Below are 19,970 nucleotides of genomic sequence, written 5' to 3'. Positions count from 1 at the left end.
CAGCCAGTGATGGACTATTTTTGCCTCATCCAGGGCTCTTCCCTCTGTTTGAATTTACTCCTTCATCCTCATGGGTCCACAAAGGGGCACTATACTTTATTTTAAAGTGAGTTTTCTCATTATGGGCTTCCCTGGTGGCTCAGTGGTAATCCATCTGCTAGTGCAGATGTGGCTTTGACCCCTGGGTTGAGAAGATCCCCCGGAGAAAGAAATGACAACCCACTCCAGTATTCTTGCCTGGGAAATCCCATGGACAGAGGAGCCTGGCGGGCTACAGTCTATGGAGTCAGACATGACTTAAGGACTAAATAACGACAGTGTTCTATATATAGATCTATTAGGCACCTGTGGCGTGCTAAGAACACATTGCGTCCCTGTCCTGAAGTCCACACTTTGTTCAGTAAAGTGCACGGAACACAGAGGGAGCCTGAGACTCCGGTTCCGTCCTGTGTGGTTGGCAGCAAGGGACAGTAGCTGGAGCTTCACCTGAACAGCTACAGAACCAGGTTCACGGTCAGCCCCGGGGGCTGGATTTTGCTCCACAGACACACCTGCGTTCCTCGGCCACCCTCATGCTTGCATGTTACACGCTTAGCAATATTTCCTGGAAAAACTGAGAGGAGCTGAGGAAACATGGGGAGGAGTGTGGAAGACCCGCCTGCCCTCCTGTGATGGCCCGTGGTGTGCCCGGCGCGCGCCTGCGGTGCAGACCCTGGTAGCCCCACCGGCTCGGTCAGATGTGGGTTTCAGAGCTGCTGTGATCTTGTGCCCCTTCCCAGTGGACGGCATGTGGTCTTGCTGGTCCTCCTGGTCCACGTGCTCGGCGACGTGCGGAGGCGGACACTACATGAGGACCCGCTCGTGCACAAACCCAGCCCCCGCCTACGGAGGTGACATCTGCCTGGGACTGCACACGGAGGAGGCGCTCTGCAACACGCAGCCCTGCCCGGGTAAGCGGCCCTTCCCGGCCCAGCGCCGAGGACAGGGCGGTTTCGGCCTTCCCCTTGGTAAAGAATAGGCCTGCAATGCAGGAGATCCCGGTTCAATTCCTGGGTTGGGAAGATCCCCTGGAGAAGGGATAGGCTCTCCACTCCAGTATTCTTGGGCCTCCCTTGTGACTCAGCTGGTAAAGAATCTGCTTGCAATGTGGGAGACCTGGGTTCGATCCCTAGGTTGGGAAGATCCCCTGGAGAAGGGAAAGGCTACCCACTCCAGGATTCTGGCCTGGAGAATTCCATGGACTATACAGTCCCTGGGGTCACAAAGAGTCGGACACGACTGAGCGACTTTCACTTTCACTTTTCGCTTTGACGGAGGAAATTGACAAAAGCATATCTCAGTGAGACTAGAAGGGGAACACAGCACCTGTGTTGCCGGTGAAGTGACTTCATAACACGCTGTTCTGTTAATACAATGGAGTCATTCCCACCATGCCACTGTTGCAGAACCAGCAACAGAAACTGGTGATGACCAAGCATTCTTGTAATATTTAAGCTAGAAATGGGGACTGAGGGGCTTCCCCTCTGGCTCAGTGGTAAAGAATCCACCTGCCAATGCAGGCGATGTGGGTTCAATCCCTGGGTTGGGAAGATCCCCTAGAGAAGGAAATGGCAACCCACTCAAATATTCTTGCCTGGAGAATCCCATGGACAGAGGAGCCTGGCAGGCTACAGCCCCTAAGGTCACAAAGAGTCGTACATGACTAAGTGATGAGCAGGCAGGCAGGGAATGGGAGCTGACGTTTTGTTGCTGAGAATCAGGGTGGGAATCAGAGAGCCTTTATGGACTGGCTTCACAGAAATCCCCCAGGACCGTGGGCGTGGGGTTCCAGGCTCCACGGCTGGGTGGCCCCAGGCCCAGTGGATACCCTGTAGCAGCCTTCGCCATCCAAGAATAGTTTAGTTTTCCGATGTATAGGGACCACTTGGAGTGCAAATGAGACACTCTCTTCTGAATCTGGTTTAAACTTTGAAACACACTAACGTGTGTGTGTGTGTGTTTTAACTAGCTCCTGAAGATTTTCCTTGCAGGTTTCTTGTATATTGAGAAGTGTTTAGAAACCATATTCTCAGTCACTCCAAAAACTGCTACCTTAACACATTTCTCAGGAAATACTGTACCCTTTACAATCGATCAAAACACAAGTTTGGTTTCCAAATTTTCCCTGAACTGCAAAGAGGATGCTTACTTCTAAAAAGGAAGATAAAAGCAAAGTGTGTGGAAAAAAGGAAGAAAAAAACAAAGTGTGTACTAACACTATTTTTGTATCATTAATATTTCAGAAATATTATCGAGAGTTCATTTTTTTAAACTCCTCACTTTTTTTTTTTTAATTTTTATTTTTTTATTTTATTTTATTTTTTTTTTTAATTTTATTTTATTAGTTGGAGGCCAATTACTTCACAACATTTCAGTGGGTTTTGTCATACATTGACACGAATCAGCCATTGAGTTACACGTATTCCCCATCCCAATCCCCCCTCCCACCTCCCTCTCCACCCGACTCCTCTGGGTCCTCCCAGTGCACCAGGCCCGAGCACTCGTCTCATGCATCCCACCTGGGCTAGTGATCTGATTCACCATAGATAATATACATGCTGTTCTTTTGAAACATCCCACCCTCACCTTCTCCCACGGATAAACTCCTCACTTAAAATGTGTATTAATCTTATCTTTTCACACATCTGTGTACCCAGGTGAATTTAACAAATCCTAGTGAATCTCCTCCTCTGGGCTAACGTGACCTTAGCTGGCTCATCTTTTGACCTTGACCCAGACTTCTTCGTGGATCTTTGGTGCTTCAGGCACAGTAAACATGGGATGAATTCTACATCAAGTACAGCCTGCCTGTGGCATACTGACTCTGCAGGGCTGTTTTCCTAACAGGAGAGAAAGTATTAATATGTGTAGTAGCTTGAACCCCCCTTCAGCAGCCAAGGCTTTCTCATTGTCATTTCTCTTGCCTGGGTGCTGAGAACTGTAGAAATTTTCCAGGGAAGTATGTGAGCATGAATGATCCTATATAAAGGTATCTAACACCATTACTTTAGAGCGTTAAAATAATGTGCGTTTTAGAAGGTGTATTTTAAGCACATTATTTCTAATCAAAGGTATGCGAGTTCTGTGATTCATGCTCCTGTGTGTTTTATTTACTGGACTTGGTCATGAGATATGAGTCTATCTTATTTATAAACTGTAAATATCACATGCAAACTCAATGTCGGTAAGTTGCCAGTCTTCCAGGTTGGTAGATTTTAATGCTCTTGTTGCCGCATCTCGTCTCCTTGGGCCCCTGCAGAGAGCTGGTCGGAGTGGTCAGACTGGTCTGAGTGTGACGTGGCTGGAGTCCAGGTCCGTGTCCGCCAGTGCGTCCTTCTGTTCCCCGTGGGCAGCCAGTGTTCGGGAAACACCACGGAGAGCCGGCCCTGCGTTTTTGATTCCAACTTCATTCCAGGTAAGGGGGCAGAGATGCTTGTTAGTGTGAACAAAATCACTTCTAATGTTTCAAGAGGAAGTGATTCATGGGTGGGAGTTTTAACTGCTCTTTGAGGTTCTGTTTGGTAAAACAAGAGGTCATTCAATCAGTTCTTAAGGTTTCAAGGTGGTTATGAATTTGTGGGAGTTCCCAGCTGGTGCTAGTGGTAAAGAGCCCACCTGGCAATGCAAGAGATATAAGAGACGCAGGTTCCATCCCTGGGTCAAGAAGATCCCCTGGAGGAGGGCATGGCAACCCACTCCACTATTCTCGCCTGGAGAATCTCATGGACAGAGACGCATGATGGGCTACAGTCCTTAGGGTCGAAAAGAGACAAAACTGAAGCAGCTTAGCAGGCATGCACACATGCATGGATTTGTAGGTATGTGGGTGGAGACTTGAATTTAGGCTATGAGTTTTAAGATTTTTTTAAGCACAATATCTTCTACAATTTATTGACTATATTCACAGTCAGATAGTTTGTTCAAAACATAGATTGTTTTCTTTAAATATTAGATTAAATGTGTTGGCAGTGCTGTGCTTATTGGTTTGCACAAAGAAAAGAGGACCATTCTTTTCATGTAACCTTAGTATATTTGGGAAAATGGAAACCCATCCTTGTTCTCGTCTTAGAGAAGAGGTTGGCTGGCCCTTCGGCTGCAGTCCTTTCCTTGTGAAGTCAATGTTTGGTTAATAGTGATAACTTATCACCCATCACATGCTCAGACAGGCACCTGCTATTGTTCAGTCGATAAATTGTGTCTGATTCTTTGTGACCCCATGGACTGCAGTACACCGGGCCCCCTATCCTCCACCATCTCCCAGAGTCCACCCAAGTTCATGTCCATTGAGTCCGTGATGCCATCTAAACATCCAACCAAAAGGCATGCGCTAGATACTTACAAAATATTTCACATATTCCTACCATGTGGCTTAGGACTCTGACATGGACCAAAAGCAGAGATTAACCTCTTAAAAGGTTGCAATAGAGAATACCTTGTTCTCCTCCACTAAAGGAAAAGATAGTCATATTTTAGAGAAAGTTAGTTTAGGCCTCCTAAGACGCCTCAATCTTCTGTTGTCTAGACCTGCAGGAATGTTTATTATTATTTCATTTTCAACCATAGACATATTTTTAATTCTTGCTATTGAATGAAAAATTAGGAGCATTTCTGGATTCCTGAAATGGTGTGTATCCTTGGGAGTTAAACATTTAGGTGGATCTCCTTTTATTGGCATCCTACCTGTGGGTTTCACATAATCATGGAAAACAGCCTGGATGAGCTCTGAGTAGGAAAAGTATTTGTTGAGTCAGTTTCCTTTGAGGTCTAGTGGAATGGTCTCCCTCCCCAGGGAATGTGACAACACTGGTTTTGATAAGACAAAAAGTCTGAGGCAGAAACCCTGAAGGCAAACACTGCTGCGTTCCACAGCGAGCAGAATACATTGTAACAGAAAATCTGCACAAACTCCACCCTTGTTTTTTTGAAACAAGTGCCCTGGATTCCGTCTGGGAGACCATAGTATTTTCTCATTGCTGTAATGAATCTCACCCCTTTCCAATCAAGATGACCCTGACCAGATGCATCTCAGGTTGGCTAAAACAAACAAATAAATGTGTTTTTAAAAAACAATTGATTACGCTTTTGGAAACATTGACTCACATAAAACTCAAAATCATGAGACACTTTGTAAATGAATCATTAATGTGATCTTCCTTCCCTTCAAACATTGTGATTGAATCTTTTTTTTTCCAGAAGTGTCTGTGGCCAGATCCAGCAGCATAGAAGAGAAAAGGTGTGGGGGTGAGTTCTGCTCTTTAATTAATTCCTAGTGCATTTCTGGTATTTTCCAGTTGTTTCTAATCTCATATGTTTCATGTGATGTTTCTGTTATTGGCCAAGAAGAACAGATTAGAGAAACTCCTCGATCTAAGCACATTTTATTTTGGCAATAAAAATGCAAAGGAGTCCGTATTTGATGTCTGCATCAGTGATTCTTACACTGGCTCCTTAGATCAGCAGCATCAGTATCATGTGGGAACTTGATAGAAATGCAGGTCCTCAGGCCCCCCTCAATCTACAGAATCAGAACCTCACTGAGAGGGGTCTGGCTCTGTGGTTCAATCAGCCCCTCAGGTGTTTCTGGTGGATGTAAGCTTTATGATCCAGTGATCTTGGTATTAGCTACAGTTAGATTTCAAATGAGTAAAACAGAATTCAACCATTTTGTTTATATTTATAGTGTAAATCCATGGCAGCCAGTCTCAAATCTCCAAAGGGCTGAAGCAATAAAATGATACAGTTTTATTTTGGGCAAAAGGTTAGACTTATATCTCTAGAGATATTTTTCAGACTTCCGGCAACCCTGAATGAGAGAAATCGCATTCCCCGGGTCAAATTCATGATGCTTTTGGACTTTCCTGTCTAGTTCTATCCTGTCTGGACGGGAGGGGCTGGCTGACCATCGATCAGAGCCCAGCCGCTGTCCAGCTTGTGAGGGGCCAGTATCCAGACACAAGACCAGTGTCTTCCTGTGTGTAGGTGTTGACCATTCCTAGCATAATTTGATCCAGCTGGGAGTCCCAGACAGCTCAGGTCAAAGGTCTCTGGTCTCTCACACTCAGAAAGACGCTGGATTTTCAGAGGTGTGTTTGGGGATGTACTTAGTTATTAACTACACTGATAAAGAGTTCACTGTCTCTAAAGAGCTACACTCTGCTTACTCAGCCATCTGTTAATGCATTTGTTCAGTCGTGTTTACTGAGCACCCACACCATTCCAGTTTTGTGAGGGGTGCGTACAGTGGGGACTCTAATAGCTCCAACTTGTCTGGAAAGAAATGACATGTCCCAGGAGAGCTCTGGGCCTGAGACGGGTGATGTCAGGTTTCTGACATGGGTCAATTCACTGAGTTCACAGGCTAGCGACCACTGCCTCAGGATCTAGGCTTCCCCGGTGGCTCAGCGGTAAAACATCCTCTTGTAACGCAGAAGACACAGGAGGTCGGGGTTCAGTCTCTGGGTGGGGAAGATCCCCTGGAGGAGGGCATGGCAACCCACCCCCATACTCTGGCCAGGAGAATCCCATGGAGAGAGGAGCCTGGCGGGCTATGATCCATAGAGTTGCAAAGAGTCAAACATGGCTGAAGCTACTGAGCAGGCACACACCTGGGATCCACCTGCAAGATGAATGTGGGTTGGTTCACAGAGAAACAACTGGCGGTTTTGTGTTTTTGCATCAGTCACTATGTGCTCAACACTGTATCAGATGACAGGAGGTACCCTATTTCATCTCCACAAAGTTTGTTCCTGTGGGTGCCGCAGCCCACAGTTCTTTTTGTAAAACCCTTGGCGGTAGAGAAGGATTCGGAAGTCAGCATTTTTCAGGGTGTAGACGGGTGATACTGGGCATATACAGTATCACACCGCTGAGGATATGGGGACCACGCTTCATAGTGACTGGTCTCTTTAAAGACCTTGCCGTGGAATGTGGGTGAAGAAAAGCAGCTAAGGAATGCTCCTCCTGGCATTTCTGACCGGTCTGCAACAAACGGTCAGGTCAGGTCGGGCTTCGCTGCCAGATGCGTGGTGAAAAATCAGTGTTCAGACACTGTGGTTTTGGGAATGTGGAGAAGGGATAGCAGCCACAGCCTTTATCTGCATTTTATAAACAGAGAGAAGGTCAGAGAGAAGAGGTTCACGGGAAGTCGATGTGGAGCTGGGTTTGGATCCAGGCAGTGGGATCCCAGTGTGAGTGTTAAGCCCGAAGCACCATGGGTTTCCGAGATGGCTCAGTGGTAGAGAATCTGCCTGCCAATGCGGGAGATGTAAGTCCAGTCCCTGGGTCAAGAAGATCCCCTAGAGAAGGAATTGGCAACCCACTCCAATATCCTTGCCTGAGAAATCTCATGAGCAGAGGAGCTTGGTGGGCTACAGTCTATGGGGTCACAGAGTCGGACACGACTTAGCAACTAAACAGCAATCACAACGAGAAAAGAGTCCGGGTGCTGAGTGTCCCAGTGGAGGGTGTCTGCAGCCACAGCAGCCCTATCCAGGCAGCAGTCTTAGATAACACCCAGGGTCCACAGAGCCGCAGAGTTTATAGAGAGTGTCCCCATCCAGAGGGATTTCAAGGCAGAACCTGGGGGCAGCCAGCTGATGCTTCTGCAGCGTGACTGACCCTCCAGGTGTAACACAAATTCACAAACCACTTTCCTCAGCTGACCTTCACAGGGTAAGATACAGGAGTCCTGCCAGGACCTTGACCATCCAGGAGGACATGATACAGAAGGCCCTTTTCTCTCTCTGTCTCTCTCTTTAGTCACTAAGTCGTGTCTGACTCTTGCGACCCCATAGACTGTAGCCTGCCAGGCTCCTGTGTCCATGGGATTCTCCAGGCAAGAATATTGGACTGGGTTGCCATTTCCTTCTCCAGGAGATCTTCCCAACCCAGGAATCGAACCCAGGTCTCCTGCATTGCAGGCAGATTCTTTACCATATGAGCTATGAGGGACAGAAAGCCCACTTCCGTCCTTCCACTTCATTCCATAAGATTCAGCGTTTTTGTGTGTTTGAGCCAGTTCTGCCATATGCTGCACCAAATCAAGCCTCGGGGTGCTATTGATTCAGTCATAGAAACTTTAATCACAGGCTTCGGAACTCATCGTTTTCGTCTGAAGCTGCTGCCACAGCAGAGCAGGTGGGTAGGTGGTCATGTGTGCGGGGGTGCTCAGTCACTAGTCCTGTCTGACTCTTTGAGACTCTGTGGACTGTAGTCCTCCAGGCTCCTCCATCCATGGGGTTTCCCAGGCAAGAACACTGGGGGAGGTTACCATTCCCTTCTCCAAGGGATCTTCCTGACCCAGGGATTGAATCTGTTTACTGCATTGCAGGCCAATTCTTTACGGTCTGAGCCCCCAGAGAAGCCCTGGGTATGAGGTCAGATTGGGCTTATTGTCGGGTGACAAGTAAAAAGGATTACCTAGTAAGGAGGTTTGAGGACATTGAGGGGACTTCACAGATAACTTTTTTCAGCTCATTGAAAAATCAGTCAAACTTTACACAGAAAATTGGCTAGTTGGACCCACTGGGTAGTTGGCCTCTATTCTAGATTTACTGAATAAAAACAACAGCAAAAAGCATATTCAAAGCAAAGTGCCACACTAAGCAGAGTCGAGAGATTTAATAGGAACGATTTTTCACTTATGCAGAAAAAAATGTATGCTTCTAGAAAGGTTCTGACTTTGAGAGCTATTTTTAGTTGCATGAGACACAGAGACTATACAATCATCCCAGAGATGTCAGCTGCCCTAGCCTTCCCCAGGCACCTGCAGGAATGATTCACTTGACTAATGACAAAGTATCTGCATATGGAGAGAGTCATACATCTTCCCTGTGTTATAATATAATATGTTACTACTACAGCAGAAGTACTTTTATAAATTTAAAAGTACTTTATTGCCAAAAAAAAAAAAAAAAAGCTAACCATCATCTGAGCCTTCGGCAAGTCATAATTTTTTTGCAGTAGTGACATCAAAGATCACTGATCACAGATTACTGTAGCAGATTATAACAGTAAAAAAGTTTGAACTATTGCAAGAATTGGTAAAATGTGACACAGAGACATGTAGTGAGCAAATGCTGCTGGAAAAATGGTGCCAATGGACTTGCCAGACAGACAGAGGGTCCCCACCAACCTTCCATGTGTGAAAAGTGCAGTATCTGCCACTGTGCTCTGTCTGCACCATCAGAACCGTGCATGCTCCCCTTTCACCCTCATTCATCTTTGTTTGCAAGTAGCTACATATTTAAGGTTCACCGCCAGCCCGTTGTCCAAGTCTTGCCTGTTGTTTTGGTCTTGTTCTCTGATTATTCCAACACAGGAAGGGCTCTTGTGAACAATGTTCTCTTGAGTTGAGACAATGAGACAACAGCTTATTCTCCTTATACTTGAAAGTCAGTTTTGCTCGATATAAAGAATAAAATACCTGGGAATAAATGTATATAAGGAGGCAAAAGATCTGTACTCAGAAAACTGTATGACACTGGTGAAAGACACAAAGACGACACGACCAGATGGAGAGATGTCCCGTGTTCTTGAATTGGAAGAATCAATATTGTGAAAATGATTGTTGTTACCTAAAGGAAACTATGGATTCAGTGAAATCCCTATCAAATTACTAATGGCATTTTTCACAGAATTATTACCAAATTCTTTTACAATTTGTAGAGAAACACAAAAGACCCCAAATAGCCAAAGCAAGTTTGAGAAAGAAAAACAGAGCTGGGGGAATCAGGCGCCCTGACTTCAGGCTATATTACAAAGCTATAGTAATCAGTACAGTATGGTACTGGCACAAAAACAAAACTATGGATGAATGGATTAGGATAGAAAACCCAGAGAGAAACACATGCTCCTACGGTAACCTAATCTGTGACAGAGGAGACAAGGATATACAATGGAGAAAAGACAGTCTCTTCAATGAGTGGTGCTGGGAAAACTGGACAGCCACGCATAAAAGAATGAAATTAGAACACTCCCTAACACCTGCACAAAAACGAACTCAAAATGGATTGAAGACCTAAGTGTAAGACTGGACACTATAAAGCTATTAGAGGAAAATATAGGCGGCAGAAGTACTTTTATCCCCACGTGGCCTTGACCCTGGAGGGTCCAAATGGCTAAAGCATTGAGAAATGACAACAAGTGTGAAATACACGCTTGCTTACCTTGAGGGCGGCTTAAGGGTTAGAGTAGAAGCTTCTAGTGGTTGCTAGTAGAATGGCCCTTGCATGTTTATCCAACTGTCCCAGATTCAGCCTTAGAGGCTTTAGACAAAACTCAGGAAAAGCCACAGGCTTATTGGTTCCTTTCTCATTGTTAAACCAGTGACCAAATAATCAAGAAGTGAAAAGTTGAGGTAGATGTCAGGGAATGGGTGGTACTGTGGAGTATGCTAGTAACATCCTCCTGGATTATCCACTCCCAGATGCTGAGGACACCGGAGGCCTGTGTTCAGAGTCATCAGTTTAGCGTTTCAGTGGGAGTGGGAGTACACTGGTCATGGCTCACGGAGGACAGAGGAGGAGGCTGCCCCTCTACACCATCTTCATCCACCTCGGGGTGCAAATCCGACTCCCAGGGCTGCAGAGCCCCGGACCTGGTGTCCAGGAGCAGCAAAGGGGCGCAGCTTAGAGGGAGAAGCTGAGAGGGCTTAGAGGTGGGTGAGGGATGCTCCGCCTGTGCTCTGGGTTCCAGGTGAGGCAAAGGCAGCTCTCGGAGTCCCTGGAAGGAGCCCAGGTGACTAAGGAACATATATGCCAGGACCTGCTGGGTGCAGGAAACAGACTCACAGATCCTCTCTCCCCGGGGACCTCCCCATGTGGCCCAGCCTTCTCGTCCGGCATCCACAGTGGTACCCAGCAGGCAGCTTCAGGGGTCCCATTTGAGTGCAGAATGGACAACAGGTCCCATCTGAGTGAGAGAGAGCAAGGGTGGCGCTTGGCATCTGGTGGTGCGTGGAGGGGACACCTGGGAGAAAAGCCAGATCCTCAGATGTGCCCTGTGCAGTGGAGACATAAGGCCAGTCACTCTCAGGCCGTGGTTAGCTATACATTGCCAAGACAGCGGAAAAGCATTGAGGTTACTCTTTGCTTTACCTGAATTTCAGTAATTTCAGCTTCCCGGGCACAGCTCAGATGTTGTCTTTATTTCCTGGAAGGCTTAAAATTTTGATTGTCAGATGCTTTGCCAACACACAATGAATATCTTATTTTTTCTTTGGTCATTCTTTCTCAGACATTAAGCAGGTCTTGCTATGCCACTTTGATACCACTCAAACCAATCCTATATTAGAGACATAAGGCTCTATCAGTTCTTTTTTTCAATATTTTGTATTTAAAACTCAAAATAACTTAAAGATGCTATTAAGTAGAAAAAAGCACTGTATAAAAGAGGGTCATTTCATGACCATTAAAAAATCATATTTCTTTGACACCAATCATTTGTTTCTTTAGAGTGAAGCATTTTACTTATAAGGTCTCTGAGATACAATGTGAGTGAAAAAAAATGGTACCCCGGGTGACATTTACAACATGCACACACAGCATGTGAGTGTGCCTCGTGTCTGCAAAACACAGTACAGAAGATGGTGACAGTCGTTTCCTCTTGTAAATAATAATAATAATAAAAAGATTTATTCTTGTATACCCTTTTGCACTTTCTAATGTTATACAATACGGGCATATTCATATCCCAAAAATGTAATGGAAACATAGCAATGATGCAATCAGAGCACATTGTTAAATAATATGAAGTGATAAAGGATAGGGGAAGTAGTCAGGCTTGCAGGTGAGCGGGAGTGGGAAGCAGTGAGATGCATCCTCGCTCTGTTCCCAGGACACAGACAACCTGCGTGCAGGGGCCCTCAGTCCCTTCAGGAACATGGAAAACATGATCCCTAGGAACCCCAGAGAGCACAGATCATGCTGCACTTGAGACAGGACTGTCTCATTCAAGCCTTTAAAGAAAAAAAAAATGTCTCTGCTAGTGTACGTGGGGGCGTCCAAAAGGCTGGTTATAATGCATAAAAGCACTGACATAAACTACCGTGTGCTCAGCGCAGAGAAGCGTTTTGGCGGCAGTGACATTTTATACTTTTAAAGATTTTTTTTCATGGTCCACATGAAAAAAGACTTTATTGAATTTGTTATGATACTATTTCTTTCTTGTTTCTGGTTTTTTTTTTTGGCAACAAGGCATGTAGGATCTTAGCTCCCTGACCAGGGATCAAACCCACGCCGCCTCCCTTAGAAGGCAGAGTCTCAACTGCTGAACCACCGAGGACGTCCCTGGGACCCTTTAAGGAGGGCCCGGTGATTTCCTGAGTTTTGGAAGGCATCTGGTGCTTTCCCCTGGCGTCCTTCTCTTTTCCTCTGAGCTCACTGCGCTGGGGAGGAGCGTGTCCCTTTCCCGGTGACCTGACTGTGGATCTTGTCTCCGCAGAGTTCAACCTGTTCCACATGATTGCCGTGGGGCTCAGCAGCTCCATCCTAGGCTGCCTGCTCACACTGCTCGTCTACACGTACTGCCAGCGGTACCAGCAACAATCCCACGACGCCACCGTCATCCACCCCGTCGCGCCCGCCCCTCTCAACACCAGCATAACCAACCACATTAACAAACTGGACAAGTACGACTCGGTGGAGGCCATCAAGGTAGGGGCCGGCAGCCAGGTGTGCCAAGGAGGCAGGTGTTGTCCTGGGGGCTGCCGGCAAAGCCCAGTGGTGGTGATGCAGGTCACGGGGTGGGGGCAAGGTGAATGACGTCTCTTATTTTTCCTATCAGTGTTTCCTTTATATACTGAAAGACAGTTGATTAACAATGTTGTGTTAATTCCAGGTGTACGGCAGAGTGATTCTGTTATATGTATATAAGGTTTCTGACTCTTTCCCACGATAGGTTATTACACGATATTGGATATGTTTCCACTGGGCTGCTTCCCTGGTGGCTCAGATGGTAAAATCGTCTGCTTGCAATGCTGGAGACCTGGGTTCAATCCCTGGGTCGGGAAGATCCCCTGGAGAAGGAAACAGCAGCCCACTCCAGTACCCTTGCCTGGAAAATTCCATGGATGGAAGAACCTCATAGGCTACAGTCCATGGGGTTGCAAAGAGACAGACACGACTAAGAGACTTTGCTTTCGCTTTTCACTTTGCTTTCACAAGATATTGAATATATTTCCCTGTGCTACACAGTAAATCCTTGTTGTTTAGTTTGTATATAATGGTGTATATCTATTAATCCCATACTCCTAATTTATCCCATGCCCACCTTTCCCCTGTGGTTACTGTAAGTTTATTTTCTATGTTTCTGTTTTGTAAATAAGTTCATTTGTATTATTTTTTAGATTCCACATATAATTGATACCATATGATGTTTGTCTTTGCTGGGCTTACCTCACTCCGTATGATCATGTCTAGGTCCATCCGTCTTGCTGCAAATGCCATCATTTCATTCAGTCTTCTGAATTTTGATATTCCTGTTAAGTCCATGGTCCCTCCTAATATTCCTGCTATGATGGCTTCTTTCAAAATCCAGTTTCCTTCCCACGTGGGAAATGCAGCGTCTTCAGCCCTGACAGCTTCAGCTATTTGGAAGCTCTTATGCCAGGATCCGCAGGGTCCTCGCTGGTTCCTCTCACCACCATGGGGCCCCCACGTGCATAGAGACAGAGCCGGGTCCCCAGCCATCAGCATGTTATACTGATCCGTGCTAGAGGCAGGAAATGAAGCCCCAAGAATTAATAACACACCCCACACACCTTCTCAGAACCAGGCCCCCAGAGAATGAGGAGGAACGTGAGTTCCCATGAGCAAGAGTCTTCAAGGAGAAACCTCCAGTCCCCAAGAAGGGGGCCCTTCTCAGTGTGATCCCAGCCCATCAGCTCACCTGTGATCACTTGCTTCGAGCATCTCAGGATCACTTAGCTGGTCTCCTGTTCTCACTGAAGATCCAGGAGCCACTTAGTCTGAAATCTTGCTGCTCTGAAGGCAAAGTACTGCTGTCAAGTCTCTAATGAGTCTTTCTAGAACTTTCTTCTGACCCTTGGCCAGATAAATTCCGAACATTTGGGCTGTGCCACCTACCTAACATCTTTACTTTGGTCCTCTCATAATTTACCCTCTACCTGGGGTAGTTCAGCTCTTTAAAAGTACGGGTATGTGAAGTGAAGTGAAAATTGCTCAGTCATGTCTGACTCTTTGCAACTCCATGGACTGCAGCCCACCAGGCCCCTCTGTCCATGGGATTTTCCAGGAAAGAATACTAGAGTGGATTGCCTTTCCCTTCTCCAGGGCATATTCCTGTCCCAGGGATCGAACCTGGGTCTCCTGCATTGCAGGCAGATTCTTTACCATCTGAACCACCAGGGAAGCCCCAAAGTATGGGTAACTATTCTCTTAGTGAGAAAGCACTTTTGTGTCAGAAGTGGCTGCAATACAGACCACCACCACCACAGTCACCTTCCCACAAGTGTAGAAAATGAGAAATTAAGAATCTCATGCATTTATGTAAATGTGTTCCTTCAAACTCTTTTATCAATGTACCGTGACGATCCAAAAGCTGCTCAGTTATAAGTGGTAATACTCAAAGCGCTCATGAATTTGAAATCACTAGAGTCTTAGGTTTCCTGGAGGTTTCCATTTAGGTCTTCTAACTCTTGGAAGTTTTCAGGCTAAAGTTCAAAAGTAGACTTTCTGAGTAAAGCTCAAAAATAATCTGGATTGAAAACCTACCAACCTCATTCTACTTATGAGGCAAGTCCTCAACAAGGAAAATGATGTGCGGAAGCATGTAAGTGAGAAAAGACATTTTAAAATAATGAAGACCTAGGGGAGAGCTCAAATTCCACATACAGCAGGTTTTTGAACAATACTGCATTGCACGGGTCCACTTATTGCAGAGTTTTTTCAATACTACCAAACTCCACGATAGGAGGTTGGCTGAATCCAGGGTGCAGCACTGTGGGTCCAGGCAGACCTCAGATACGGAAGACCCACGTGTATGGAGGGCTGACTATAAGTTAAATTCAGATTTTCAGCTTCGAGGAGGGTCAGTGCCCCTGACACCCATGTTGTTCAAGGGTCAACTATAATTGTCTCCTATTATATTCTCTTTCTGAAACACTGCTTACTGAGTGCTCGTAAATCTTCTATCTTCTATTCTACAGGCATTTAACAAAAACAACTTGATCCTGGAGGAAAGAAACAAATACTTCAACCCACATCTCACTGGGAAGACCTATTCTAACGCCTACTTTACAGATCTCAATAACTATGATGAGTACTAAGAGCTCTTCTATTTTTGGCTTCTTGTAATTCCCCCAGTTCCTTAAGGCCTGTGCCCCATGACTGCCCATGTCTCCAAGCCTTCAGAGATGGAGTGAGGATACATCTCAAGTGCATTTTAAGCCACTAGTGTCCCATTGTTGCCGAAGAGAAACGTTTTCAAAAGCAACAAAAATCTAAACATGACCGTGAAAATCTGGTCTGCAATTCTTGATGATCGTGTTTAATGAGCCTTGGTGTGCAGCTTTTTTTTTTTTTTTAATGTTCAGTCAATTTTTCGAATAAGTTGGTTGCTTTTTTTGGAGCTTTTTTCATAACTGTACCACCCACATTGGAAGGAGTCTTTAGAAATATGAACATCTTCTTGACCCTGCGCATAAATCTTAATGGTGATTTAATTCAGGAAAGCAGGCACTTCATATGAGAGCCTCCCCACCTCCACATGCTTTAGAGTGTTGATAAAATGGAGACTATGAATGTGGCCATACAAGGACTCCCCATTGTGGTGATCGCCATCTTCTCATTCTGGATGGTCCTGTGTGTGTTTGGACTTGGAACGCTTCTCGCCTGAGGACGCCCGGGGATTCAGCCTGGCTTGCATCTGCGGAGGTGCGGGTTGCGATGGGAGGTCTCCACCCTCAGCCTTGCTGTGCTAGCTGTGTTGTTCCCGGGGGAACTGAGTGTAAAGAACAGAGGGACAGACGGGATGAAGGGGGAATGTACCCTGCAACTCGCCGTGAAGCTCGCCTTATTCTGACTTGTGGTTTTCATGGCAGTTCAGGGAGCTCTTTGCCACGTGGGGTCAAGGGAGCCTGCCTGTCTGGGCCGTAGTAACATTCTGAAGAACCACTCTGTAAAATAACCACTTGTTTAGCATTTGTATAATAGATACTGCACCTGCCCTCTCTCTGCAAAGAAAAATTTCGAACATTCGTGATGCCAATGAAGAAAGTATTGGAAGAACTGAAATATAATTGAAAACAACTTTTTTAAAAATTTTCCATGCTACAGAAGGTATTGGATGAACTGACATTTACTGAAAAGCAACTTTCTATTTTCCATCTCCCTGATAGAACTAACGTGAGGCCATCAGCCCCTACTAAGAGCATTAATGATGTGTGAAGCTGGTTTTCTGCAGCTTGCTGCTGTGCATATTGAAGTGCTCCCCAAGTTCCAAGCTGTCATTTGCTGCCTTCAGGTCAGGTCAGGAGGTGATGTTTAGCTTGGGTGCCTTTTGTTTTTTATCTCAGTGCTGCCTTCCCACCCACCTAGTCCCATTTCTCCCTGCATAGGGGCAAAAACATTTCGAAAGAAGTACCCTGAGAAATCAGGGTATTTGGATGTTAAAGCCTTCAGTGATCCCTGTGGTTCTGAGCTTCAATCATTCACAAGCATTTCTGAGTTATGATACTGTTCAGTGTGGTCCCCAGAAAAAAAAAAAACAGAATAAATTACTCACAAAAAACTGATACATAATATATGGCAGTTGGTTGAATAATTTTTGAAAGTAACAAGAAGATTGAAACTCTTCATTGGATGCCTCTGGGTGTCATGATAAAGGCCTGGTGGATATTAAAACATGTTCTTATTGATAAATGAACCTTCAGACCTGTGAAAATCTACAGTATGGGCATCAAGGGACACATGTATGTTTTAGCATACATGTTTTCACTCTGTCCTATCTAAAGAAATTGGAAATTTTTATGCTTATTACTAAGCATTACTATTCATTACTGAATGTTGTTGAGTTCAAAACATTCTCATGTACCCAAATTTTCTGAAATGGCTCTACTAAAATAAAATCTAAATTGCAGTCGGACTCTGGGAGGTCTGATAGATTTCAAATGAATGATGTTTGGGGTCTTTCCAGTGGGGAGTTCTTGCTGTATCTCCCGTATTCCCTTGAATGCTGCGTGAGATTGCTCTGTCTAAAGTCCACACTTGGGAAGGGAAGTTTACCCAGATAGTTTTCTGATTGTCCTTGGGTTGTGTTTTCCTTGATTGCTTCACCCTGTCTCATCACTGTCCTGTAAGACAGGTGTCCACATTGCGTAGCACATTTAGCGGTTTTATGAATTCCAACCCCCACAATGTTTTCTAAGCTTAAAAGATCATTCTCTTTCCCGCAGAACAGACGATACTGACATTTCAAAAAAAGTATCACTGGACTTGATGGGAAATGTGTTCTAAATGACTTCAAAGTTGGTCATCAGTCATTCTTACCCACTGACTAGGGAGAGCACCCTCCCCCACAACAGACTTTTCATGTTGTTGATTCCATACACCTTTATGATTATCACCGCAAAGAAATTCATGCGTTTTTGTTCCCTGGCATTCTATTAGAAATAAAATTGTTCTGCTCTCTCGTGCTCTCTCTCTCCCCTTCCCTCCCATCCCTTCCTCTTAACAGAATATGAATTGGCTTTAGAATAGTTTTAGCTATAATCTAAGAATTTTAACCAGCCATGGAGTAGCTTTCGTTTTCCCGTCACCGAAGGGCTATTGCTCATGTGTCTGCCTCCCCTCTGCATCCTTCGTTAAGCCCCCGTGAGGTGGGCTTTCGTGGTAAAGCCTCCCACTTCTGCTGGATTCTTCAAACAGCCGCTCTTCGTAAGGTGGGTGGTAGAGATTCCTGCCAGCACTTGTCACATTTTAAATTTCTGTGTAACTTCATTATCCAACCTTTTCCTTCCTTCCTTTCTCTCTTTTTTTCATTCTTCCTTTTGTGTGTGTGTGTTTTTTTTCTCTTTCTGGTTCAGGCAGCACAAATAAAATCTAATATTTTTAAATTGTATTTCTCTGAGTCTAATATCAAATGACATTAATCACAGTTTAATTTCTAGGGTTGCTTCTAGATACAGTTGAAGTTTGACTGGTTCTCATTAGGAAACGGGCTTCAGTCTCACACTGAAATTCTTTGGAATCTGATTCCCAGTGTTGGGTGCTTTCTGTAGACCAGACCAGTCACTGCCTAACACCAACCCGCACTGCCCCGGGGTCCCTGCTCTCGGCATAGCAGGCGGCCTCTCAGAGCAGCTCTGCAGGTGACGGCTCTGATGACACTGAGGGATTTGTCTCCCTGGACGACCTCGACTCTGTGGATTCTGGGGACGCAGAATCAGGCTGTGCTGCATGAAGACCCAGGGTCCCCAGACTCGGGTGTTTTCTGCCCCGATTGCCTGCTTCTGTGTTGGTGCCCCTGGAACTTACGGGGGATCTGAACCTTCCTGCTCTTTCAGGAACTTGTCACTAAGCCTGTCAATTCCGACTAGAACTGGCAGTAATCCTGGGAAGAAAGATGGCTCCGTGTGTGTGTGGAGGGTGGACAGAGAGTCTAAAGGAACTGAGAGGGGTAAGCGGTGAGCGAATGTGAGGGCTGCGACGTGGAGAAGCCTCTGTGCCCAGGAACGGTCAGCCTGCGGGGTCAAGAAGAATCGGGGCTCTGGCCCCCTGACTCACGAGTGATGTCAAAGAGAAAGGAGGTGAATTCGGGAGAAAGTGGCCTTGTAAAGAAGGGACTCTGGTGCCTCCCAGCCCAGGGCTGTGGACGATCCCAGGTGGAGACTGTGATCATCTCACACAGTCCTGTGTCTGATCCCTGGATTTTCCGGGATCAACTGCCCAGAGAGCAGGCCAAGGTGCCTCTCTTTCCTCATTTATCTGCAAAAGGGTGAAGTTCATGGGCATCAACGCCTGTGTGGTCAGAGTTCACGCAGGAGTCCTTGGCAGAGTTAGTGAGTGAGATGTCTTCAGAGTTATGGACAAGTTTTCAGCCCAGGGGCTTCCTGAAAGGATGTGTTAGTGTAACTGCAGATCAAAGGGTTTTTTTTTTTTCGTGCACGAAGTCTGCGCGCAGCTAGTCATTTTGTGTAAACACTCCCTTAATGCACACTGGAGGTGCAGCTGCGATGGTGTTTGCATTTGCAAATATCCTGATGTTCCTTTTTGACATATTCCTCACTTTCAGAATCAATCATGAATATTTCCCCAACACTGTCAAACCACTCTCAGCATTGACTTTGCCCCAAGGTCATCAACTTTCTTTAGCCCCAGGATGTCTTTTATATTTCAGTGGAATTTTCTTGTGTGTGGCATTTGGTGACAACTACACTGAATTCAGTCTTTCTGTTTTCAAAAGGTGACTCTGGGGCGTCTATTCAGAGGCAACAGGTATCACTGGTGAGTGCCACGCACCAAGTCTGCCTCTAGGGATCTGTTCTCCACGTGGCAGGGCTGCACTTAAATCCCACAACTCCAATAATCATTGTGAAGGAGGGAATTAAAGAACAACCTTATTTAAAAAAAATATTAAATCTATTCATATGCAGACTGTTTCTCTGCTCTTATTTTTGAAATGATACAGATTTCATTGGCTATGCCCAGCGTATTCATTTCTTCTAACATCTCTTATTTCATGGTAATTTATGTTGGCATGGTGATGCATGTTGACATGACTTTACCAAGATTGAGCACCTCTGATTACCTATCTTTTTAACTATTGTCAGACACTAGAAAGCCGTTTTGAGCCCCCTGCTTCTCTGATCAATGGGTGTGAAATGGGAGAACACGGTAACATTCATTTTGGCCTGATAAATGTACAAAGGGGAATGCCAAATATTCCGCAGTAAATTGCTGTGTAAGATAAAT

At 45.5% G+C, this 19,970-nt stretch overlaps 1 protein-coding gene across 5 annotated transcripts in view; it reads left to right on the top strand.

The window, feature by feature from the left end:
* The window catches only part of SEMA5A (semaphorin 5A), a 534,007-nt gene extending 514,357 nt beyond the window's left edge, over positions 1-19,650 (top strand). For all 5 annotated transcript variants that reach the window (XM_065905244.1, XM_065905242.1, XM_065905243.1 and 2 more), the window contains 5 exons: positions 780-950; positions 3,299-3,454; positions 5,233-5,280; positions 12,481-12,692; positions 15,206-19,650. In XM_065905244.1, the coding sequence (XP_065761316.1) occupies positions 780-950; positions 3,299-3,454; positions 5,233-5,280; positions 12,481-12,692; positions 15,206-15,325 (707 nt within the window). In that variant the 3' untranslated portion in view covers positions 15,326-19,650. The remainder of the gene's footprint in view (positions 1-779; positions 951-3,298; positions 3,455-5,232; positions 5,281-12,480; positions 12,693-15,205) is intronic.
* The last annotated feature ends 320 nt before the right edge of the window (positions 19,651-19,970 follow it).

This window comes from Muntiacus reevesi, chromosome 14 (genome assembly GCF_963930625.1).
Source record: "Muntiacus reevesi chromosome 14, mMunRee1.1, whole genome shotgun sequence".
Taxonomy (NCBI): domain Eukaryota; kingdom Metazoa; phylum Chordata; class Mammalia; order Artiodactyla; family Cervidae; genus Muntiacus; species Muntiacus reevesi.
This window is presented reverse-complemented; position numbering and strand designations above follow the sequence as displayed.